The 25,754-nt window shown below is 36.0% G+C and overlaps 2 protein-coding genes across 4 annotated transcripts; both read left to right on the top strand.

Moving 5' to 3' along the window:
- Positions 1-625: 625 nt before the first annotated feature.
- Positions 626-12,570, top strand: LOC126623382 (probable LRR receptor-like serine/threonine-protein kinase RFK1). Of its 2 annotated transcripts, none has more exons than XM_050292266.1 (24): positions 626-861; positions 1,411-1,585; positions 1,708-1,779; positions 1,894-1,962; positions 6,861-6,932; positions 7,075-7,146; positions 7,240-7,311; positions 7,399-7,470; positions 7,580-7,651; positions 7,748-7,819; positions 8,176-8,247; positions 8,345-8,413; positions 8,728-8,793; positions 8,984-9,046; positions 9,134-9,181; positions 9,276-9,334; positions 9,520-9,911; positions 9,992-10,190; positions 10,444-10,584; positions 10,751-10,866; positions 10,978-11,188; positions 11,379-11,613; positions 11,719-11,866; positions 11,980-12,570. In XM_050292266.1, the coding sequence occupies exons 1-24, from the start codon at positions 750-752 to the stop codon at positions 12,313-12,315; spliced, it is 3,015 nt and encodes a 1,004-aa protein (XP_050148223.1). In that variant the 5' UTR covers positions 626-749; the 3' UTR covers positions 12,316-12,570. The 2 variants fall into 2 exon arrangements, with proteins under 2 accessions (XP_050148223.1, XP_050148224.1); XM_050292267.1 differs by having other exon boundaries at positions 628-861; positions 9,291-9,334.
- A 3,449-nt stretch (positions 12,571-16,019) lies between these two features.
- On the top strand, positions 16,020-23,545 carry LOC126623378 (probable LRR receptor-like serine/threonine-protein kinase RFK1). Of its 2 annotated transcripts, none has more exons than XM_050292261.1 (24): positions 16,020-16,314; positions 16,701-16,866; positions 17,360-17,431; positions 17,556-17,624; positions 17,702-17,773; positions 18,029-18,100; positions 18,227-18,298; positions 18,382-18,453; positions 18,586-18,657; positions 18,760-18,831; positions 18,929-19,000; positions 19,093-19,161; positions 19,319-19,384; positions 19,851-19,913; positions 20,006-20,053; positions 20,168-20,211; positions 20,479-20,867; positions 20,938-21,133; positions 21,386-21,532; positions 21,691-21,809; positions 21,905-22,115; positions 22,325-22,559; positions 22,679-22,829; positions 22,935-23,545. In XM_050292261.1, exons 1-24 carry the CDS (start codon positions 16,212-16,214, stop codon positions 23,313-23,315), a joined length of 3,033 nt encoding a protein of 1,010 aa, XP_050148218.1. In that variant the 5' UTR covers positions 16,020-16,211; the 3' UTR covers positions 23,316-23,545. The 2 variants fall into 2 exon arrangements, with proteins under 2 accessions (XP_050148218.1, XP_050148219.1); XM_050292262.1 differs by lacking the exon at positions 16,020-16,314 and adding an exon at positions 17,095-17,204 and having other exon boundaries at positions 16,718-16,866.
- Positions 23,546-25,754: the final 2,209 nt, after the last annotated feature.

The raw sequence follows: 25,754 nt of genomic DNA, 5'->3' as shown, positions 1-25,754 counted from the left end.
CCTTAACATTAAAAGTAAACAGTACTAAAAATGTTTCGTTAAAACTCTCTGTAAAAATACTTACGATCAATCAATCAAGACTATTCCACCTAAAAGCATTCCCTTTGGTTTGAATCCACTTGGGCATTCATTCTTCTTTTTCACAAAGATATGCATTATTTTCTTTCTACTTTTTTCTTAAGCTTCTTTTCACAATGTCACCTTTTTTGGAGGCAGATTGTATGCCCTCCTGTATGGTGTCCTTCCCATCCTCTTTTATTTGTGTGGTCACGATTAAATCATGTCAACATTTTATATTGATTTTTTTATAGAGATAATAAGACAAAAAGTACCAAGAATATAAAATATTGATATGACTTAACTATGACCACATAAATAAAAGGAAATGAGAAGGGTACCACGGCAGACAATCTGCCTCCACGTTTTTTTCCACTTAAAAGCATTCCCTTTGGTTTGAATCCACTTGGGCATTCATTCTTCTTTTCACAAAGATATGCATTATTTTCTTTCTACTTTTTTTCTAAAGCTTCTTTTCACAATGTTACTTTTTTTTACACGTCAGAATGTTCACCACAAAACACGTCCAACACAACAGTGAACAGTAAAAACTGTACCTACTTCTCTCATTATATTAAGCACATTCATGGAGTGCTCTTAACTTTCAAAGATTGTTGCTTTGATCTCGTTATAAGCATTGGCTACTGCAAAAACTTACCCAATTACTACAATTTCATTGCTAATTCGTGGTGATGCAGAAGCTGGCTGGTAACCTCTTTCTCTTTGTTTGCTTCATTATTATTGCATTGAGTTGCTCCACACATCTGGGACTTGCTCAGCTGATTATGCTACCCCAGCAGGAAGGTGAGTGCTTATTACTATATATCTTTCTATTGTTTACAATCCCTAGTTGCCTGTTTGGTTTTGAAAAAGTTGTTCTGCGGCCCTGCGGGAAAAAAGTCTTTGTCTTTCGTACGTACAAGGACTCATCAAAGTTGCTTGGATTAGCTGCATGGCCTGTCTGATATGGACAACCCAAACTGAGAATTGTGTCGGTTTTCATTTTCGAGGCTATCACTATGAGGCCCTCCTTTTGAGACTGCTTCTCGGGAAACTGCTCATATATAAGCGTTTTTGTTACAAACACGTCTGAATTCTATTGACAATCCAAGTGCTTCTTGAAGAAGTGCTAGGTGCTTCTCAACGCAAAAGCACTTTTAAGTATTGTTGTCAATCCTAGTTTCAAGTGTTTTCAGTCGCCAGAACCGTGCATAAGCAATCTAGAGACTAGAGAATATAAGCTCCTCAAATAAAATGGCATCTAGTCTTGGCCTTCACTCATTGCTTGTTTATAGTATTGATTGCTACATGCTATGACTCTTATAGTATCGTTTGAATTTGGATGCCTTTTAGTTTATGCTCTCCGAGAAATTGCTACCACGATGGGTGCAAAATATTGGACTTTTAACGCTGGTACTTGCCGAATTGAAACGGTGGGTCTAACAGAGAAGCAACCAAAGGGATCCGAAGGAAATACTGAATGTGATTGCAACTTTGAGAACGGCACTGTTTGTCATATTGCAACGCTGTATGACTCTTAACTTTTACATTGATTTTTCCATCTCGGCTTAAGGAAAGGCAACGCGTTCCATGTCACAGAGCTCTGAATCTCAGTAGCAACTTTAATATCATGTGTTTAATGTGTTACAGAACGCTCATGGGTTATAGTTTACCTGGGTTGCTGCCACCTCAACTCGTCAAGCTTCCTTACCTTCGAAAAATGTAAGAGCTATCATATTTGACTTACATGATATACATTGGAGATTCGGTATCGAAAGCTACATATCTTTATTTATTTATTAATTAATTAATCAAAGTAACGTTTCTCTCTTGTAGTGATTTTTCTTACAACTATCTCAGTGGTACAATACCAAAGGAATGGGCTTCAATGAAACTAAATTATTTGTGAGCCTTTTGAATTTCTGTGAGAAGTTTTTAATCTCGTTGCTATGTACGTATTGATAAATTCTGGTGAATTAGTTTTGGTTCCTGGAGGCAGACAAGAAGATGAAAATAGAGAACACAGAATCGGGGGAGGAATGTGAAAGGTTTCTTATCTGTGAAGTAATCACAGATATTTCAATAAATATCAACTTAGGATATTTCCTTACAAGCTAATCTAGAGCAATCTCAGCCCTTGATTCAAAACAAAGATCTAAAGCATACACTTGTCTTATGAGACTAGACATACACTTTTCTATTGATTTCTTCCTTCTTAAACACTTGAACAAAACTGAATTCTATTTAATTCCAACACTCCCCTTTGAATGAATTCTGGTTTTGATCCCAAGCATTCCTCTGAGATAGACAAACCTTTCCCTCGGTAGAGCTTTGGTGAAGATGTCGGCCATTTGATCCTGTGATTTGCAGTAGATCAGTTCAATGGTATTCTCCTGCAAGGCTTCCCTTATGAAGTGAAACTTCCTTTTGATATGCTTGGTTTTCTGATGAAAAATAGGATTCTTGGTCATAGCTATTGCTGATGTGTTGTCACACATAAGTGGTGAAGCATCCACTTGCATTTCACCAAAATCCTTTAACACAAACCTCAACCATATAGCTTGGGAGGTAGCCATTGCAGCACTCACATACTCTGCTTCAGCCGTAGACAATGCAACACTTTGTTGCTTGACAGAAGCCCAAGAAAATATCCCAGAACCGAATGTAAATGCATATCCTGAGGTACTTCTCATGTCATCTTCACTGCCACCCCAATCGCTGTCACAGAAGCCTACCAGAATTGCTTTTTCTCCCTTTTCATATTTGATTCCATAATCCAAGGTCCCTGAGATATACCTTAGTACTCTCTTAGCAGTTCCCATGTGAATTCTCGTGGGATTATGCATAAACCTTGATAAGAGACTGGCTGCATACATAATGTCAGGTCTTGTAGCAGTCAAATAAAGCAGACTTCCAACCATTCTTCGGTATAAGCATTCATCAGCAGATTCAGAACCATCCACTTTACAAAGTTTCTCATTCGTGATCAATGGTGTTGCCACAGATTTGCATCCTTTCAGATTGAATCTTTCAAGCAGTGATTGTGCATACTTCTGTTGATGTATGAAAATCCCAGTAGTTTCTTGTATTACTCCAATTCCCAAGAAGTGATGCAACAAGCCAAGATCCGACATCTCATATTGTCGCATCATTTCCCTTCTGAATTCTTCAATCATTTCTTCACAATTACCAGTAAAGACCACATCATCAACATATATAGACACAATAAGCATCTCAGAGTTCTCACCAGTTTTTGTATATAATGTTGCTTCACTAGGACTTTTGTTAAATCCACTCTTGCTGAAATAGGAGTCTATCTCACTGTACCAAGCCCTGGGGGCTTGTTTGAGTCCATACAGTGCTTTGTTTAACTTGTAGACCTTCTCCTCTTTATTTGGCACTTCAAATCCTTGTGGTTGATCCACATACACTTCTTCCTCCAAAATGCCATTTAGAAAAGCTGATTTGACATCTAACTGGTGAAGTTTCCATCCCTTTTGGGCAGCAAGAGCAATCAATGTTCTAATGGTGTCTAACCTTGCCACTGGGGCAAAGGTTTCATTGAAATCTACCCCAGGTTGTTGTGAGTAGCCCTTGGCAACTAATCTTGCTTTATTCTTCTGTATTGATCCATCCAAATTCAGTTTGATCTTGTAAATCCATTTCACACCTATCACAGGTTTATCACTCGGTCTATTTACCAATTTCCAAGTAGAGTTTTTTTCAATCATGGCAATTTCTTCACTCATTGCTTTCTGCCAGGATTGATCCTTCTCAGCTTCTTCAAAACTCTCAGGTTCAACAACACAATAGTTACACACTGCATAGATCTCATTTAAACTCCTCATTCTCGATGGAGTTGTTTCAGGGGAGGAATCCTGTAATTCTTGTCCTTCTGCATTTGAAGTAGAGGACTGAGATCCTTGTGTTGGAGTTGAAAAATCAGTTTGACTCTCATCTTGTATAACAGGTTCATTCACATTTTGCACTTCAGCTTGTGCTTCTTCCATTGCTAGTGGAAATGAGATAGTGTCTATGTTATTGGTTTCCCAATTCCATGCTTCATTCTCCTTGAACACCACATCCCTTGAGAGAATCACTTTACGTGACTCAATATTGTAGAGCCTATAGCCCTTTTCACAGCTTCCATAACCTACAAGGACACACTTGACACTATTGATCTCAAGCTTGTGTCGTAGTTGAGATGGTATCTGTGCATAGCAGATTGATCCGAACACCTTCAAGTGCTTCACACTTGGTTTTCTGCCACTAAATGCCTCAAACGGTGTTTTCTTCTCAAGTGCTTTAGTTGGACACCTGTTTAGGAGATACACAGATGTATTGACAGCTTCACCCCAAAAAGAAAATGGCATTTTCTTATCATGGAGCATTGACTTGGTCATTTCAACCACGGTCCTGTTCTTCCTCTCAGCCACACCATTCTGTTGTGGTGTGTAGGCCACTGTCAATTGCTTCTGTAATCCTGCTCCTTCACAGAATTCTTGGAACTCAAGTGAAGTGAATTCACCACCTCTGTCGCTTCTTAGTCTTTTGATCTTGAGACCACTCTGAAGTTCAACCATCATTTTGAATTTCTTGAAGATTGAAAAGACTTCACTCTTGTTTCTCATAAGATATACCCAAACCATCCTGGTGCAGTCATCAATGAATAGCAGAAAATATATGTTCCCACTGAGTGTAGGTGTCTTCATTGGACCACACACATCTGTGTGTATGAGTTCTAGAGGTTGACTTGCTCTCCATGCACTTCCAGTTTCAAAAGAGTCCCTGTGATGCTTCCCCAGTATGCAACCTTCACACGGTTCTTTAGTCTCTTGTAACTCAGGAAGACCAGTCACCATTTGTAGTTTCTCCAATCTCTTTAAACTGTGAAAGTTGAGATGTCCGAACCTCTTATGCCATAACCAAGAGTTTTCTGCAACACTTGCTTTTAGAGCAATTGAATCATTGTAATCTAGCATAAGTGGAAAGCTTTTGTTTTCTGTCATGCCAACTTGTGTTACCAAGTTTTGGAGGCTTCTGTCATCAAAGATCTCCACCATATTGTCTCCAAAAAGTAAGAAATAACCATGAGCAATCATCTGTCCCACACTAAGGAGATTCTCATCAAGACCTGGTACAAGTATTACATCCTTGATGAATCTTCTTCCACCCTTTGTCTCTAGAACAAGAGTTCCTTTTCCAGTAGCTTCCACTAGTTGTCCATTCCCCATTTTAACTCTGCAATTGAAGCTTCTATCAATGTTGATCAGTAAGGATTCATATGCAGTCATGTGATTACTGCATCCACTGTCAATATACCAGATTCCTTTCTTGTTTTCAGTTTTTGCAACACTACAAGCATAAAAGACATTTACTTCCTCTTCTTCTGCTCTATGTGCATAGTTGACAACTTGGTTCCTTCTTGGATTACAATCTTTTGCTAGATGACCAAATCTGTCACACTTGGTGCATTTGGGTTTTCCCTTGAACCAGCAAACACCATAGTGTAATTTGTCACAGATTTTACACTTGGTTTTGGTAGACTCACTGCTAGATTCTGATTTTGATTGTGAAGTATGGTTGTTGTCCCATTTCTTCCCTTTTCCTTTCCATAATTTCTTTTGATTTGAGTTGCTCCCCTGACCCCTGTAACTGCTATCTCTCTCAGTCACACTTAGGCTAGTAAAAGCCTTTTCAGCTAAGTTTTCAGAATGCATATTTAACCTCTGCTCATAGCCTTTCAATGTACCAATCACTTCTTGAACCTCAATGGAGTCAAGGTCTTTAGTTTCTTCTATAATAGATGCAATGGAATCATAAGATTTAGGCAAGCTAATAAGTATCTTTTGCACTAATCTTTGATTTGTCAGTTCTTCACCGAGAGTTTTCATTTGATTCACAATATCAGTCAATCTTGTTAAATAAACAGATAGAGCTTCACCATCATTCATCCTAGTGTACTCAAAATCTCTTCTTAAACATTGTAGTTTGACAGACCTAACCTTTTTATCACCACGAAATTCTTGTTGAAGAACATCCCATGCAGTCTTGGAGGTTTCAAAGTTTGAGATTCGAGGAAAGATCTCATCAGACACTGCCCCTTGAATGATACCAAGAGCTTTTGCATCTCTTGTTTCATTAACTTTCATTGCTATCTTCCTCACAGACTGTTGATCTTCATCGCTAGAATCATTTTCAGTTTCTACAGCTTCATAACCCTTGTCCACCAAATTCCAGAGATCATGTGATTTGAATATGGTCTTCATCTTGATGGACCAAAAATCGTAGTTGATCCCATTGAAAATAGGAGCCTTCAGATCTCCTCCACTGCTCGAAGTAACCATGTGAGGCTTTGTAAGAACAGATGAGATTTTCACGATCTGGGTATGTTTTTCCCCTTTTCTTTTCAGAGATACGAAGCACACACACAAAACGCCCAGTCCTGAATTTGATCAGAACCTAAGCTCTGAGGCCATGATAAATTCTGGTGAATTAGTTTTGGTTCCTGGAGGCAGACAAGAAGATGAAAACAGAGAACACAGAATCGGGGGAGGAATGTGAAAGGTTTCTTATCTGTGAAGTAATCACAGATATTTCAATAAATATCAACTTAGGATATTTCCTTACAAGCTAATCTAGAGCAATCTCAGCCCTTGATTCAAAACAAAGATCTAAAGCATACACTTGTCTTATGAGACTAGACATACACTTTTCTATTGATTTCTTCCTTCTTAAACACTTGAACAAAACTGAATTCTATTTAATTCCAACACGTATGTCTAATTGTGAATTTCCTGCAGCTCTGTGCTTGTCAATCGGTTATCGGGGAAAATCCCAAAGGAGTTGGGAAATATTACCACTCTGACAGACCTGTACGTATTGAAAATTGGTTTATGTTTAGGGCCTCAACACTACATTTTGATTCAAGTTCTTGTAATTGTTGTGAAAATATACTCACATACTCATAAAAATGATACATCAACTTTTCTTTCTTTTTCTTTCGTAAATCATCAGGAACCTTGAGGCGAACCAATTTTCTGGTAGTCTTCCTACTGAGCTTGGGAATTTGGTTAATTTGCAGACTTTGTACGTTATCAAACCTCTCTTTACATTTCTAAAAAGGAGATAAGAGAATTTTATGTCGAGTTGATAGTTCATTACTGCGTGTTGCAAATGTAGGATGCTTTCCTCCAATCAGCTGACTGGATACTTGCCAGAGACATTTTCTGGGCTAAGGATTTTAACAGATTTGTAAGGTTTAATTAGATTTTCTGTTCTTTTATAACATTAAACTGGTGCTTGTAACTAATTAATTAGCAAAATTCTAATGAAATGCAGCCGAATAAACGATAACAACTTTAGTGGAACACTGCCCGGCTGGGTGCAGAATTGGAAAAACCTGACAAGATTGTAAGATCCTTATATTTTCGTAAAAACAGTTGTTCCCGTTGCCTTTTGACCATTTAAAAGTTTATACCCTGTATTGATCGTTTTCTTTTTTCTAATTGCCTTGTCAAAGAGAAATGCATTCGAGTGGACTGGAAGGACCGATTCCATCAAATATTTCACTTTTGAACAATTTGAAAGAGTTGTGAGTAATTTGCATTCCATTCTGCTCAGTTTTTCTGCATGATCTTTGGTGCATCTTTGATCAATAATTCTGCGCGTCATGTCATATCTTATACAGGAGGATTAGTGACACAAATGGACCAAATCAGGAATTTCCTTTGCTGAGAAATATGACAAGCCTAGTAAGATTGTATGTTGAGAGCGTCTTGCCGTTTAATGCTTTGATAACCTTGTTGATTACATATACATGTATTAGTGCAAACACATACTTACGCACACTGACAATCATGTTTTACTACTTGTTGGGAAAACAAATTCCATTTTTCATGAAATTTAAAATAAAAAAAAATTAACAACTGGCGAAAGCATTTTACTGGATTTGCTTATTACCGCTGGTTTTGACGTAACAGTTGGTGAGCATGGATTTCGTGCTCATCATTGTGTTCTTCTGCCAAAAATCGTGTGTATCTGCTGTTCCTTTTCTATTCAATAGCTATAAGCCTCTAACTAAGAGCTGTTTGATGCTGATTGTTTAACAAATTGAAGGGTTTTGAGGAACTGCAATATTTCCGGAGAGATCCCCGCATATGTCTGGTCCTTGAAGAATCTGGAGATGTTGTAAGTAATAAAAGTTTATTTAATGTATCTGCTGAATGATATCTGTGTGAGGACTTAGGGTGGAGACTAATTGGTTGTTATTATAACATGGTGATAGGGATGTCAGTTTCAACAAGTTAACAGGCGAACTTCCATCCACGATAGGAGCTGAGCGTCTAAAATTTGTGTAAGTGCAAAATTAATTTACGTTTTGATACTATCAGTTATAATATCTAACAGAGAACAGTCAGTTGTTTTCAAATTCTCGATACACAAGTCATAACTATTACAGGACAAAAGACGTGATGATTTTTATGTAAGCATGTACATCTTCATCTGCACACTAACAAATCAGCATACTAAAAATTAACAGTTTTTCATCTGAACAACTTGCTTTTCACCAATAACCATGTCGTAGAAACAAAACCAAACTGATGACGTTCGCATATTTCTCCGTCGTCCAGATATCAAATACTAATACTTTTGAGTTGGTTTGATTAGCTTTTTGACTGGCAACCTGCTAAGTGGAAACGTGCCAAGGTCAATCTTGCGAGATGGAAGTAAAGTGTAAGTTTGTTTTCTGAGATGTTTTCTATTAGCTTCTGCTTCCATTTTATATCTGCATTCTAATAAGTTCTAAATTATGTGTATCTACCATTGTATATTTCAAATTTCTCCTTCTTATTTGTAATTCCATGGCACTCAGGTTCCTGTTTTGTTGCAAAACTGACAGTTGTTTTTTATGCTTTGTTCACAGTGATTTGTCGTACAATAACTTCACATTTCAAGGCCCTGAGAAACTGGATTGTAAAAAAAACTTGTATGAGTAGATGCTATTCTCCATAGATTACTTTTTAGATTATGGTGGTTTAGGAAAACTAACAGTTTTTTCACCGTCATCTTTCAGGAATCTAAGTCTAAACTTGTATCGGAGCTCTTCAGAGGAGAACAACTTGTAAGATGCTTCCTTTTGTTTTGATTGATTCTTACTTCATATCTTTTCTTTTCAATTTCCAAAGTTAACTTCAAAATTTGCATTCATCGTTAAGCTCAATCTGTGACAGGAGGGGAATTCTTCCATGCTTGAAGAATTTTAAGTGCCCACGATGTAAGCATACGTGCTGGAGTTTTAAATATTATAGACTGCTATGAGACTAATTTGATCTCATTAGCCTTATTGTACACCTAAAAATTCAGAGTCGAGTTCATTTACGAATGTGCACATAGAAATATAATGTCAGAAATTACACCATATTTGAATTTATGTTCACACATGACAATTTTTTGGGGCAGATTCAAACTGTATGCATGTCAACTGTGGCGGAAACGATATAATTGTCAATGACGAGAATCACACAAATATCCGGTTTGAAAAAGATGGGGGAGTTGAAGGTGGCAGTGCTAAATATTTTTGGAATGAGAAAAGTATGTGGGGATTTAGTAGCACTGGTGACTTCATGGATGACTTCGAGCTGCAAAATACACGCTACTTTGTATCTCTGGCATCTTCGAATCTTTCTGAGCTATATACAACAGCACGCATATCTCCGCTTTCACTTACTTATTTCCACCGTTGTTTAGAAAATGGGATTTACACTATAACTCTCCACTTTGCGGAGATTGAATTCACAAATGACAAAAGATACACTAGTCTTGGGAGGCGTATTTTCGATATCTATGTTCAGGTAATTAGCAGCACGAATAGGATTGCCATCTTTATGTTCTTGTAACTTAAGGTTTTGATAAGGTCATTTTTTTTTCTCAGGAAAGGTTGGTGTGGAAGGATTTCAATATTGAACACGAGGCTGGCATGGCTCAAAAGAGATTAGTTAAGCAAGTAGATAATGTCAATGTGACAAGTAACGTCTTAGAGATCCGGTTCTACTGGGCTGGAAAAGGGACAACGAAGATTCCAGAGAAAGGACACTATGGTCCCCTCATATCTGCTGTCTCTGTGGTTTCCAGTGAGTCAATCTTGTCTACGTTTCCTTCGCTATCATTTTAGTACTATCATTTAAACTGAAGGTTGTCTAAAAGGCTTCCTAAGATACTGTAGAATATGAAAGGCATTCCTGCAGTATTAGCACATTTTGAATATTGTTTTCACATTTCATAATTTTGCTTATCTGACCAAATCTTTGTAGTCAGCATTATCTTCTTTCTTTTTGCTTGAAATCATTTTTTGAGTGAGCGTAACTGGCTTATTCTTTTGTTCAGTCTTTAAACCGTGTACAAATGGTGGAACTGTGCGAACCATTTACATCATTGCCGGTGTTGTTGGGGGATGCCTAACACTATTCGTACTGGCAATCCTTTGGTGGAAAGGATGTTTGGGAGGAAAAAGGGGGAGACAACAAGGTGCATATTACATTAAACATCCCATTCTCAAATTGCTAGCTTGCATCATGCTGAAAAGTATATTGAAAACAAAACTAGCTTTCTTAATACTCAATTTAAAAGCTGCTACTAAAGACTTTGATTCTGCGAAAAGATGTTTGGCATACTTTAATTTCTTCTTGGACAGATCTTGGACAAGACATGCAGACGAGGACTTTTACTTTGAAACAAATAAAAGCTGCCACTAACAACTTTGATTCTGCAAGAAAGATTGGAGAAGGTGGTTTTGGTCCTGTCTACAAGGTAGCCCTGGTTTTCTTTGGAATATATATAGAACTCTCAAAGCAAGTCCTTTTCTTGTAATACAAATCTTCATGGCTAAAAGTAGATTCTAAAAATTATGGGTGAATGCAGGGTCACTTACCTAACGGTTCATTGATAGCAGTTAAGCAGCTCTCATCCAATTCAAAGCAGGGAAATCGCGAATTTTTAAATGAGATTGGCATGATAACTTGTTTGCAACACCCGAATCTAGTGACACTGCATGGATGCTGTATTGAAAGGGATCAATTATTACTGGTTTACGAATACATGGAAAACAATAGTCTTGCGCATGCCTTATTCGGTAACTTTCATGACGTCAATACTCAATAGAATCTGATCAAGTTAAAACCTGAATATACAAGACGTTTAACATTTGGTTTTTCTTGTTGGAAAGTCTATAATTCAACGTTTCTGTTAAGGGAAGTTTTCAGGTTTGCTTATCGGTTTTTTATTTGTACACTTAGAAGTATTTTTGGTTGTATGATATATAGGCCTGGAGAACAAAGTTAAACTGGACTGGCCTACACGGCTTAAGATTTGTACCGGTATAGCCAGAGGTTTAGCTTTTCTGCATGAAGAATCAAGACTCAAGATTGTTCACAGGGACATAAAAGCTACCAATGTGCTGCTGGATGGGGATTTGAACCCTAAAATATCGGACTTTGGATTGGCTAAACTTTATGGTGAAGAGAGCACACATGTCAGCACCAAAGTTGCAGGAACCATGTCAGTTGTCATAACATTTTCTTTCGACGCACGTTTACATATATATGTATGTTTTATAGTTTTACTTGGAAAGTGACAAATTATTGGGACAATCTTAATTTGCAGAGGATATATGGCACCAAAATATGCTCTATGGGGTCACTTGACCTACATGGCAGATGTTTACAGTTTCGGAGTTGTCGCGTTGGAGATTTCCAGTGGGAAGAAGAACAGTTATGTACCAAGTAACACTTGTGTCTGTCTCCTAGACTGGGTACTATACAGCTTTCAATCTCTCGAGCTACCGCACAATTTGTGGGTTTTCGGACAATTTTATGTTAATCAGTAAGAAACATTTTGATAAAGCGAAATTTCCGTGGCATGCAGGCCTATCAGTTGCAACAAGGTGGAAATTTGAAGGAGCTGATAGATGTGAGCTTAGGGAGTGAAGTCAATTACAAAGAAGCAGAAGTACTGATTAAAGTCGGTTTGCTGTGCACGAATGTTTCTCCGTCACTTAGGCCTACCATGTCCGAGGTGGTGAGCATGCTTGAAGGACGAACAACAGTCCCGGACACAAAGCAAGAAGCGATAAATTATACTGAAGATTGGAGGCTCAAGGCCGTGAAAGATCGACATCATCAAAGCCAAACACAAAGTTCAAGTGGAAGCCAACACGAGAGTTTGGTAACTTCTTACACATTTTACTCTTCCTCTACATGAGGCCATGAATCGAGTTCAATCAAATTTGAATCAAAATCCTGACGACATCATATATAGTAGCAGTCTAGCTAGCTGTCCGTCCTTCTGTTGTAATTTTACCATACTAATTGTTTGAGATCTCGTAGCAAATACATATGCTCTTCCTAAAGAACGATATTAAATATTTGGAAGGCTTTGCGTGTCTAGGATAGCTCTCATACTGAGGGTATGTGTATTTATAAGAAAGCGGTATGCAAAGTATCAGTATTATTCTCATTCTTAATATATCATGCTTTTACTAATACATAAGGAATGAAAAATTGGTTTTCAAGTTGAAATTAGCTAATACGTCATAGTCGAGCATTTAGGTATGAGATAATTAATGTGGGTTTACGTCATATACTTGGACAACGAGTATACCTCATTCTCATCCATGACTTCTCTTATTTCATAAAATATAAACATGCTTTGAGTGAGACTTTAAGGTAAAATGAAAGCAAAATACGAGGAGTCTTATATTTACGTAAGGATACTCTACGAATGATATCGTCGACACTCTTTCCTTTAGGCTTGATCCCCATTGTGTACCCAGAGTTACAATGGGCTCCACCAATAGCCTGGTCAACTATTTACGTGGAGAATAGAGTCACTAAAGTCCAATGTCATCACCTTTCAAGTTTGAAGTTAAACTAATTTATTAGGTGCGACAGATATATACATATATAAGACCTCTAATCATCGAAATAAAACTCAAATTTTAAGTTCTAAACTTACCCCACTTGCTCTCACCCTTGGGCCAAATATAAGTTAAAACTCATTTATGGGGCAAAGTTAGCCCAGGATTCTCCTTGAGTTAATGGAGCTGGCCCACCATATATGTGTATTTTTTTAGTTTTATATTTATAAATGAATTGAATCAAACGATTAAGATCTAATTTGATCAAATCCAACGGTAATATATATATATATATATATATATATATATATATATATATATATATATAACGATCCAAATTTAAATCCAATGGCTAAAGTAATTAAAAAAATTTATTTTATCTGTTTCATATTCTTTCGTAGTATTCCGCGAGTTTCATGGTGTCGGTTTAGTGATTTTTCAATATTTATAGGAATCAAAATATTTTTAGGTTAAAATGTTCATAAAATTAAATTAGGATAATCTACATAATTTTTTTTTTTCAAAAGTTACTTTAGGAAAGAAATTATCCTAAATTTATTCTTTAATAATCTCAGGCTAAATATTTAACCCAGAAGGGTTAGAGAAGAAAAACTATTCTAGATTGAAACCTAAATTTTTTAGGCTAAAAATTTTATGTTTTAATTTAAAAATTGGAGATGGTCTAAGTCATGGTATTTATCATATTTGCAAGTTTTAAGGAATTGTTTCCCTATGTAGTTTGTCAGACATGAAGAAACAGTGATTTGGAAATTTTGCATCGGATGGTCAAACTTGGATGGAATATTTTAAAAGAAAATTAATGAAAAATGATTAAAAATTTTAAGTTTTAACGATAAGAACAAAATAAAAAATAAAGTGAATAGTATCATGATTGACTTTTTAATGTAAAAATATAATTTTTCATTAAAGTGAACAGTATCGGAAGTTTTTCGTTTAAATGTTCATATTTTAACTGCATTTGAGATCTTGCTGGCTGGGTGGCTGCCGGCTGCTGGTTGCTAGCCCAAGCTTAGCTCGTTCATAATTTCATTCTCTATTTTCATACTGCATGCCCGTTAAACTCAAGGTTCGTTTTAAATTCTTGAAATTATATTAATTTTGTAAAAAGGAGACGGAATATATTGATGTGAAACAAATATGACTTACACCAATTACTAATTAAAGCAGTCAAGCAAGCTCGATCCATAATTTTTGTCATTGTCCATATTTGAATCCGATTTAACAAAAATTAGGCCTTAAACTAGTGATTCCACGTACTCTAGGTTGATTAGTCTCCAAGGGTTTAAGCCGCCATGCATGCATTCAACTTTGTCTAGATTTTTTAGTCCAAGAATTACAAACGTTGTTTCAACGACACTGCATATGAAAAATGGGGAAAAAGAAAAAATTTTAATGAAAAACTTTCGGTATTGTTTACTTTAACGAAAATCACATTTTTATACTAAAAAGTCAATCCTGGTAACATTTACTTTACCTTTTATTTTGTCTTTATCGTTAAAACTCAAGGTTTTTAAACTATTTTCATTAATTTTTCTAAAACAAAAAGATGTTAAAAGATATTAAGAAGTGAGAACTTGGAAAAACAAGAACAATTAAACAAGTCTAAAAAATGCTTTTGACTGCATGTTGACAAATGCGACATGGCCCTACCCATGGCGACAACGAGGCCGTTTCGTACTTGTCCAAATAAAGATCAGGGAGGGATGTAATTGAGAACTAGGCGGTTTCGGAATCATTCCAAGTTGAAAAAAATATATACGTGAAGGTATTTTGTGTATTTTACGAATGTTTGATACAAATATCTTTTGTATGTATTAAGTGTTTGATAAAATGATTGTTGCATGTTGAATCAACAATATTATTTGAATTCTCTCATAGCACTTATCAGATTACTTCAATATATGTTTATATGCGGAAATTTGTTCAGCTAACAACAACAAGTTCATCAAGTGTTTGACAAAACACCTTAATGAATAAACTGATATTTTTTGTCCCTTCACGCTCGGATTCTAACTAAAATCTTAAACCTTACCACTAAGACTCCTCACTTAATACTACGACATAATGATATTTTTTTTACTTGTAAGTGAGAGATTCTATATTACATTCTAGCCAAACCCAAATTTTGAACCACATTATTACAAATCTATTGTGAGACTTGGTCACTCCCTCATTCCTCATCTAAATAATGTCATTTATTAAAAAAAAAAAATTAAGATCCCCAATTGAGTTTGAATTCGCACTGAGAAAAATTATCCTGTAGTCTAATAAAAAGATTATCCATCAAATAGTAAATTACGTGCGAAGGAGATGTACAGCGCCTCACGTACTGGTCCTATTCAATGTTTCGAATAAAGTCTCAAATATGTCTTGTTCTGAAACCGACAACCCCACCCCTAATATTTATATCTCGTCATAGCTGAGATCTTATCACAATTATTTAAAGGGGTTTTAATAAAAAAATTTCAGTATTATTTATTTTAACGAAAAATTATATTTTTTTTATTAAAAAGTAAATTCTGATACTATTTACTTTATCATTTATTTTATCTTCATAGTTAAAACTCAAAATTTTCAAATAATTTTCATTAATTTTTATTTTTTTAAACGATACATACCAAATTAATATTTAATAGAGAAATACTAAAAAGATCTCTCACAAGTAAAACTTATTATAAGAGAAAATAATGAATTTCTTGTATTAAAAGAGAAATAATTAAATTTTAATGAATCGCTCACCATCCTTAAATGGAATGATGCTCATCATCCTATTTATCATTGTTAAATGAATTTGAATTTTAAAATTTGTATTTACTACACAAATTTTAAAACTCAAATTTATTTAACGTTGATAAATATGATAATAAACATACACAATAACTTACGGTAGTAAGCAAAAATACTTTCCTAATAATCCAATCGGTTCGATACTTTCGTTCTTTAAGTTTTCAAAGAAGTTCAAACGTTTTCTTTTGCTTTGCAGGGTCATACGTTGAAACTTGAAAGCAGTCCATTCTATCACACCGCATGCATTGGCTGACCCCACGACTTGTCCAAACTCCAAAGTTACCAGCTTTCCAATCTTAAAAGAAGATATCACTGGCTTCACTGTACAGTACTATATTGTCACAAATCTTTCAGAGGCCAGGACTCTCGTCCCACATCTTTCAGAGGGCAGGAGGACAAGGAATATCGTCCCACATCTTCAATCTTCTTCACCATGCTGCCCAAGAGCAGCAGCTTCTCTGCTCTACTGGTTATTGTTTTCAGCTGCAGCTTCAGCTTGCTGAGATTTTCTGAGTCTGTGGTGCCCCAGGATGAAAGTAAGAGATAATTTCTTACTCTATTGCTTTGAACTTCAATTAGGCTGGTGCCAAAATGTGTGGGGAAATGAAAAGTTTGAATCTTTGGAAGTTGCCCTCTGAAATTTTAAAACCTGGGTTTTGTTATCTTGAAATAATAAGAATCAACCATTTTTCTTAAATTTTGTTCTTAGATTTACTCAGTGACCAAAATGGGTAATTGGAACTTAAATTGCTGTGGGCATAATTTGTTTTTCTTTAATGTGATGTTCAAATGCTAAATATTGCTTTTTCCCGAAAAGGAGCTAGTTCATCAGTAAATTATTTGTCATCCGTGAATGCAAGAAATTCATTATTTTCTTTAATATTTATATCTGTATGTGATGGTCCCTTATAATTGTGGATAGTTGATGCTCTCCAAGCAATATCTAAAACGATGGGTGCAAATTATTGGAAGTTTAATGGTGATTCTTGCGAGATTGAATCTGTTGGGGTAACAGAAGAGCCACCAAAAGGAGCTGAGAGCAGTATTGGTTGTGAATGCAACAACACTGTCTGTCATGTCACAGAAATGTATAGTTCCCTCATCTTATTACTGAATATTTCTTACATGATTATATATATTTGGTATATTTTGTAATAATTTACTCGGAATCAAGAAAAGGAAAATAAATGAAGAAAGTTTTTATACTTGTTTCTATATTTTCTGGTCAACTATACTGACCTCCGATGGGGTTAGGTGAAATACAAGAATCCTCCTTGCAGTGGTAGAACTTACCTTTGGCCGTCCTTGTCTAATAGGTGCTAGAAGAGGTTCTGTTGCTGGAGGTATAGATGTTCTCAGTTTTCCACCTAATGCTAAACTTGGCAGTGGTAATGAGCTTGATGTTCTTGACCTTAATGTCTCGGAGGTTTGTGTAGTTTGCCCATATTGGTATTTCCGTCTAAAGGAAGGGTTCTTGACCTTAATCATTCATTTGCAAGCAATCCCCTTTATGATTATTCTGCTTTCTTAATAACATTGTACTCTGCGTAATACTCGATTTCATAATTTTGAATCTAGCAGAGTACTCAAGGGTTATAGTCTACCTGGCATGCTTCCCCCTCAACTTGTCAAACTTCCTTACCTTAAACAAATGTAAGAGCATTTTGTAAATTTCAAGAGTAATGTGACTATGTCTAATGACTTTGTTCTATCTGTGACCTTTATTTCTAGTGACTATGAGTATCACTTCATTTTCTTTTTCTTCCTCTTTGTGTAGTGATTTTGCTCTCAATTATCTAAATGGTACTATACCAAAAGAATGGGGTGCAATGCAGTTAACTTCAATGTGAGCTCTTGTCAATTTTTGTGGTTGTATTTTGATTTTGTACTTCTTGTTGTAAATTAAATAGAAATTCTATGCAGCTCTCTTCTTGTGAATCGCTTGTCAGGGGAGATTCCGAAGGAGTTGGGAAATATTACTACTCTTACATCCCTGTAAGCTTAGATTTTTCGTTTTTCTCAGTTATTATTTTTTTTGATCATGGACTTATTGTAACTAAGATTGTCAGGGTCTCCATCCCGTCTCCCTGGATTACATTCTACTATTACTTCAAAAGCTGCAGAAGCTTTTCTATTTGCATTCATCGTGAAACCCTTTTTTTCCCTCCAATTTGGATTTTCTCGCAGTCAATGAAAGTGATTCTGGCTTGCTCTTTCCAGTCTCAATATTCTTTATTTTTTGACAATCAGGGTTCTTGAAGCAAATCAATTCTCCGGAGTTGTTCCCCATGAGCTTGGAAGTTTAATCAACTTGGGAACTATGTAATGCAATTTTCCTTTTAGACAAATTTGGTTCTTTATATATTTTTTGGTACACTGTTAACACTTTTTGAAGGATGAAAGATAGGTGAAAATTGATGGTTCATTGCCTTGGCATTGGAATTGCAGGATGTTGTCCTCCAATCGTTTGATTGGAAACTTACCAATGACATTTTCTGGGCTAAGAAATTTGACAGACTTGTATGTTTTTTCAGTGTGTTTGTTTTTGAATGTCTAAAAACCTGCTTGCGTGTCACCTGATACAATTTTATTGTCCAATGCAGTAGAATAAACGATAACAACTTCAGTGGAACAATACCTGATTTTATACAGAATTGGAAACAACTCGAGAGATTGTAAGATCTTTTGCTTTTGAAAAAATTCAGACCTGCCGTTTAAATCATTATAGATGAGCCAAATTACTTCAGACTTATTTGTTTCTAACGTGTCATGTATGCGTGAAATATGTATATTTTGGATCGTTGAAGAGAAATGCATGCGAGTGGGCTTCAGGGACCAATCCCTTCCAACATATCTCTTTTGATCAACTTAACAGAGTTGTGAGTAAACGCATTTTCAAGTTTTCTTCGCAGCTTTAAGTTGTTATTTTTATTTTTGTTCTATTGAATTACTTGCTTTTATTTCTTGTGGTGCCTACTTAGGAGGATTAGCGATATAAATGGAACAGAGCAGGGTTTTCCAGTATTAAAAAACACAACAGGCCTAGTAAGATTGTACGTACAGTATTTGTATCATCCAATACCATGAAGGTGTTAGTTATATTTACCTTTTATGCCAGTTTTTCTAATGCTATTTAGTTACATATCTTAGGGTTCTGAGAAACTGTAACATTTCTGGAGAGATTCCTCCATACGTCTGGACAATGCAAAACCTGGAAATGTTGTAAGTAGTGTGTGAAGTTGGGGACTGATTGCACTGTTGTTTTATGACTGGGAATGCAGTTTAATTATATTTTTGTATTCTGATTGTTATAGGGATGTCAGTTTTAACAAGTTAGTAGGGGAAATTCCATCCACATTGAACTTAGAGCGTTTGAGATTCCTGTAAGTATATCCTTCTGATACATTGACTATGAACTATATTTTGGGAATGAAACTTTAGATTTTCAGGTTGCTGCGTGCTTAATTGTTTTTTCATTCGTTATATAATCTAATTGAATATTGATGTAACACTCCAAACATCTGATGTTGCTTTCTGTAGATTTGTAACTGGCAACTCTATGAGTGGAAGTGTACCAGACTCAGTCTTCAAGGATGGAAGTAACATGTATGTCCGATACTTATTTTGAACGCGTCATCTTATTTCTTTCTCTCTTTTGATATATTTGCAATTCACCTTTACCTTCGATGCTTCTCTTTGTACCCAAGATCTTTCTCATGAGTGTATTATTGCTAAGTAGGTACTAACACTGGCATTCTGGGAGCTAACCTGTTTTAGCAATATAACGATGTTTGCACATATGGAAGATTTTTCAGTCTCACCTTTTCCTTGAAGTATATAATTTTCCAAAATCTGCAATATGCTTTGCTATAAAATACATGTACAGTACCAGACTACCAGTCTCCTGTTTCCATTTTTTCATTTCCTTAGATGAATCTTCTTCATTCTTTTTGGCTTTGACGGAGAGGGGATGCGCGTCCGGAAATGGCATCTCCAGGAGCAACGTCACTCTAGCTTATGTACCTTTTTCCTAGATAGAGAGTGACCTTTACGATTTATTTATTGCATGCAGTGATCTTTCGTACAATAACTTCACATGGCAAGGCCCCGAGAAACCTGCTTGTCAAGACAACATGTCAGAATACTTCTCTAGTAAATATTCATGTTTTATGCCAGTTTTATAGCGATATAAACTGATTATTGTTTCACATATTTCCCTATCGTTAGCAATCTAAACCTGAATCTGTTCCGGAGCTCTTCAAGAGAAAACAACTTGTAAGATTGTCTCTCTGTCTTGCTTTCTTTTGTTGCATTATACCAATCACAAAAATGTTCATATATGCATGGTGTACATTCCATGTTAACATATTTTCCACTCAATTATGGCAGAATGAGAGGTCTTCCATGCTTGAAGAATCTCGACTGTCCACGATGTAAGGATATATTTAAGATTATATACGCAATAAAGTAAATTCTTCTGACTGTAAAGTGTGTGTTTCAAAAAAAAAATGCTGGCAGTGAAGTTTGAAACCCGCTTTGCCTGAATTTTTTTTTACATAGAACATTACATAATTCGAAACTTCAATGTTTTCATCACTGTTGTGTGTTAGTAGATAGTTGTATTGCATCCTTAGTACGTTACTATCCAGCATTCTTTCATGTTCTCTCACTTATAATTTTATTTTAACATATTATGCCAGTTTCAACTTGTTTGCATGTTAATTGTGGTGGAAATGACATCACTGTCGAAGGAAACAAAGGAAACATTTTGTATGAAGGAGACGGAGGAGTTGAAGGTGGCACTGCAGATTTTTTTTTAAATGATGCTTCTTATTGGGGATTTAGTAGCACTGGAGACTTCATGGATGACAACGATTTCCAGAATACACGCTACTCTGTATCTCTGGCATCTTCCAATATCTCTGGATTATACACAACAGCACGCATATCTCCACTTTCAATCACTTATTTCCATTATTGCTTAGAAAATGGTGACTATACTGTAACCCTTCACTTTGCGGAGATACAGTTTACAAATGACCAAACATATACGAGTCTTGGAAGGCGCATTTTTGATATCTATGTTCAGGTAATTGGTCATATTGTTACAAATATATGTTGAAGTCACAAAGCGGTTTAACTCAAGCACTTTGTCTCAGGATGAAGTATTGCGGAAGGATTTCAATATTGAAGAGGAGGCAAAGGTGGCTCAAAAGCCTGCAATAATACAACACAATGTCAGTGTGACAAATAATATCTTAGAGATCCGATTCTATTTCGCTGGTAAAGGCACAACAAGGATTCCTGACAGAGGAGTATATGGTCCCCTTATCTCTGCTATTTCCGTGGAATCTGGTGAGTAATTTTGATGAGTTCTTCATTGCAAAGTATGCCTAAGAAAAAGCTTGTATCACAAAATTTTCTGAGTTTAGAACATGAAAATGAATGGATTTCAAATTTTCAACTTCGTTTACGGTTTCTTTTGTTCAATATTGAAAGTGTTATGTTCATTTCAACCTTTGAAATTAACTTGTACCTGGACATATATCTTATCCTTTCTTCTTATATGTTATTTCAGTTAACTAATTGATGTATTCCTTTGAGCAGATTCCAGAGATTGCTCAAATGGTGGAAAAAAAAGAACTGCTCACATTGTCACTGGAGTCGTAGTAGGAGCATTTCTCCTAGTATTCATCATATTAGGGATCCTTTGGTGGAAAGGGTACTTGCCTTGCAAAAGGGGAAGGAAGAAAGGTGCTTGATCTTTCAAATGTGCCATTCTAAGATTCAATGATTCGTATTGATAATTTTCACAAAAGAAAACTAACAATTAGACGACATGTTTGCTCAAGAAAGGAAATATAGTGATGAATAATACTTTACATGCTTTTCTGCTGTGCCTCCTTGGACAGATAGAGACGGACTTGATGGGCAGAGAGGGGGTTTTACTTTAAAACAACTAAAAGCCGCCACTAATGACTTCAATTATGATAACAAAATTGGAGAAGGTGGCTTTGGTCCTGTCTACAAGGTACTTTAGGAACCTGTACCAATTGTTTCCCTGGTGTTTAAGATTTTCTCTTTTTTACATTGAGATATGTAATTCTGAACATGGATTGGGTGCAGGGTCAATTGCCTGATGGTAGAGTGATAGCTGTTAAGCAGCTTTCGTCTATGTCAAGGCAAGGAAATCGTGAGTTCTTAAATGAGATGGGCATGATTTCTTGTTTGCAACATCCGAATCTTGTGAAACTTCATGGATGTTGTATCGAAGGAGGTCAGTTATTGTTGGTCTATGAGTACATGGAGAACAATAACCTTGCAAGAGCTTTGTTCGGTGAGTATGATGCCAATTAATGAACTGTATAAGTATGGTTATAACCTTTATTTATTTGTATTTAGATGCGCTAGACTGATTTCTAGATTTCTTCTTCTATACTCCCTGAGTAGAGTTTCGTTCTTTTTGGAAATATCTGTTTACATAATTATTATAGAGATGAAAAGAAAGTTTGAGTGAGCAATATTTTCTTTGATATAATTTTGTAGGCCGAGAAAATCATCTTAGATTGGACTGGGCAACAAGGCTTAAGATCTGCATTGGGATAGCAAGAGGACTAGCTTTTCTCCATGAAGAATCTGTGCTTAAAATTGTTCACCGAGACATCAAAGCGACTAATGTGCTGCTTGATGAGGACTTGAACCCTAAAATATCCGACTTTGGATTGGCAAAACTTGATGAAGAGGAGAAGACGCACATAAGCACCCGAGTAGCTGGGACAATGTCAGTTCCCACTTGCCATATCCTTGTGTACATTGACTTCGTGTTATACTTGCAGTGAAATCTAGCTAAATTGGTGAATATTTTTTCAAGTAACAACATATCGGGATCTTGATTTGCAGAGGATATATGGCACCAGAATACGCACTATGGGGTCACCTGACCTACAAAGCGGATGTTTACAGTTTTGGAGTAGTGGCCTTGGAAATCATCAGTGGGAAGAACAACAGCAATTATATTCCGAGTGATGATTGGGTTTGCCTTTTAGATTGGGTACTCTTACCACACCCTTTTTCTGTTTGATCCATTTTCGCATCCATTCATCTGGTTGTTATCATTAATACTGATTCGGCACGAAACTACGATGAACATGTGCAGGCTTGTCATTTGCAACAAACAGGTAACTTATTGGAGCTGATCGATGAGAAGTTAGGTTCCGAGGTTGACCAAAAAGAAGCAGAGATCATGGTTAAAGTAGCTCTCCTGTGCACAAATGCCTCTGCATCACTTAGGCCTTGCATGTCCGAGGCGGTGAGCATGCTCGAAGGACAAATACCCGTCCCTGACGTGGTACCAGAACCGAGGACGTATAAGGAGGATTTGAGATTTAGGGCCATGAGAGATCTCCACCGCCAGCGGGGTGATCATAGCTCGAGTATTAGCCATACGCAAAATTCAATTACTGTCCATGCATTCGAATCTACCTCTACGACTGGCCTCTACTTCTCGGAAATCAACTCGGAATCAAGGCCCTCTTGAGAATCAGTGGAAGTTCTATTTCTCTTGTAGCAAACTTCTTGTGTTGGTAGTCTTTGTAAACGCATATGCAGATCTGCTGTGTCCATATTTTCTTTTACATATATGTGTTCTCTCCAGGGTTTAGGTTGTACTGAAAAAAAATTGGATGAAATAATTATTTGCATGGAATCATTTGAAATGACTGTTTAAATGATTGTTTAATGAATTTAAATGACTGTTTAATGACATAATTTTGTTCTCTCTAGGGTTTAGGTTGTATTGGAAAACATTGGATTGAATTAATGAATTTAAAATGACTGTTTAAATGACATAATATTTGCATGGAATCATTTGAAATTCGTTTTTGTTTTTGTTTTTTTGGTTTTTTTGAAATTCTACTTTCATTACGGAGAAGGCTGGAGTTTTGAACTTGGTACACATGGATAGAAATTCAACTCTCGATTCACTATATATTGGATCGGCATGCCAAATAAGTGAAGACGATAGAAGCTCTAAATTGGCTAATTTGTCAGCACCTGCATTCCCTTCTCAAAATGTATGAGAGCAATGGAATATTATGTTTTGTAATCGAGAAATAGATGTCTGGAGCGACCAACGAGGATAAAAAGAACAAAAAACAAAACAAGATATCACGCTATATAAGAGTCATTTTCAAATCATAAATTCTGTCAATCTCGCGTGCGAGCCAATTCCACATCAATTAATGCTAGTATTCGTCAAATTAATTTATTCTAACTTCTCAGTTTTCCCAGTATTTATTTGAATGCTTATACAGACTCATCAATTTACCAAATTGATATTTTGTCACAGTTACAAGTTACAACATACAAGTCATGATCATGCAAGTTGAACCCAACGTATGATTGTTGAAACTGTGTGTTGTGTGCTTAATCAAGGTTCCTGCCTTTAGTTGTCAAAAAAAAAAAAAAAAAGATTGTTGAAACTTCCAAGTTCCAAAAGAATATCTGCAATTCATGGGGTCGTGTCTTTAATTACTCGTGCCCATTGATCAATTCGAAAGAAAGGGACTTGTTTGGTTGCACTACTTCAACAGCATCACTTATTGAAACTTAAGGTGAATGAAGGGTTTCATTTTCCTCTGAATTTTCTTACGAGCTAGACAACTTTTTCCCAAATCTAAATTTCTCGTCCCCAAACTCATTTTTCTGGGAACCAAACGCCTTCTGATTAGTGGCCATCCATGCATGAATTGGACCAGAGCGACAGCACATGTGTAATGAATACTTGATTATAGTCGCAATATTGTTCTATTCCTTCTGATGACTTTTCAAAACACAAGATTATAGTCGAAATATTGTTCTCTTCCTTCTGATGACTTTGCAAAACATGAGGTTTGTCATGCACGGTGTACTTATTTTCTCGATGGTTTGAATTTTCCAAGTTAAAGAAGGTTAATCTACTTGCCGACGCATAAAAGTTAAAGGAATTAACTTGGATCCTCAATGAAGGAGGAAAGGTCGCTCCTCAATTCACCACGCGACATATTCATGCAACTTCATATTTATGATCAGAATCATTACGATTATAAATCAGTCTGTAAAAATCATTTTTACAAAAAAAAAATCCATTAAATAAGAGATTGTTTAGTCATCAACCTGTATAAAAATGATGAATAGATTCAATAAAAAAAATTACGAACCGTCTATCTATTTGTTATAATTGATTGACCTAATAACCTTAATTTTAGTTGCTTTTTTTTGTATAAATAATCTTTACAAAATGATTTATAATATAAACAGTTCAAATTATAAACACAAAACTCTATGAAAATAAAAAACCCAAGTAAATATTGATAGGAAAGGAAGCAAAACACCTAAATAACTTTCTCCAGCGAAAGGAAAAAACATCTCAATAATATTGTACATATGAGATTGAATAATACGGGCCACGAGAAGTCCTTGATTATTATGTGTAATGAGGGTCCCTTCATAATTTAGGAATTTGATTTTCTTATCTCCTAATTCTCTCTTTGTCACAGCCCGTTCCAAAATATTACATTCGTGGCTGTGAATGGACGAAATTGCCCTTAAGAAATACTAAGTATGTGAAGCTCAAGTTGTTAATTATCTAGGTTCCTAAGTTTTGAAAATAAAATGGAATTTATTAAGGATGGAACTTAGATTTTTAGGTTAAAATTTTGTGGTTTGGAGTTGGGGATTGGAAAAGGACCACGTGGGATCCCCATTCCTTATTTCCCTCCCTAAAACCCGTAACTCCTTCTCTCTCTTTTTCTTCTTTCATCTCAGAAAACTCTCTCACTCTCTCTCTTACTCTCGAACATACGGACTCACACACAACCTCAATCAAACCTCCACGAACGTCCAATTTAAGACTACCATCGTGATCCTGAGGACTTCACGAACACGGGGATACCAAATTCAGGTGAGTTTCATTTCGAAAAACCCTAGTTTTTAAAGC

Source organism: Malus sylvestris, chromosome 5 (genome assembly GCF_916048215.2).
Source record: "Malus sylvestris chromosome 5, drMalSylv7.2, whole genome shotgun sequence".
Taxonomy (NCBI): Eukaryota; Viridiplantae; Streptophyta; class Magnoliopsida; order Rosales; family Rosaceae; genus Malus; species Malus sylvestris.
Note: the sequence above shows the minus strand (reverse complement) of the source record. Positions and strands in the feature narration are given on the sequence as shown.

Bases quoted from the DNA above. Each gene is read 5' to 3' on its own strand.
- LOC126623382 (XM_050292266.1), top strand. From the start codon at position 750: ATGCAGAAGCTGGCTGGTAACCTCTTTCTCTTTGTTTGCTTCATTATT. The intron at 8,248-8,344 runs GTAAGTAATAAA...ACATGGTGATAG, and splicing joins TTGAAGAATCTGGAGATGTT to GGATGTCAGTTTCAACAAGT. The intron at 11,189-11,378 runs GTAACTTTCATG...TATGATATATAG, and splicing joins TCTTGCGCATGCCTTATTCG to GCCTGGAGAACAAAGTTAAA.
- LOC126623378 (XM_050292261.1), top strand. From the start codon at position 16,212: ATGCTGCCCAAGAGCAGCAGCTTCTCTGCTCTACTGGTTATTGTTTTC. The intron at 19,914-20,005 runs GTCAGAATACTT...CCCTATCGTTAG, and splicing joins CCTGCTTGTCAAGACAACAT to CAATCTAAACCTGAATCTGT. The intron at 20,212-20,478 runs GTAAGGATATAT...ATATTATGCCAG, and splicing joins GAATCTCGACTGTCCACGAT to TTTCAACTTGTTTGCATGTT.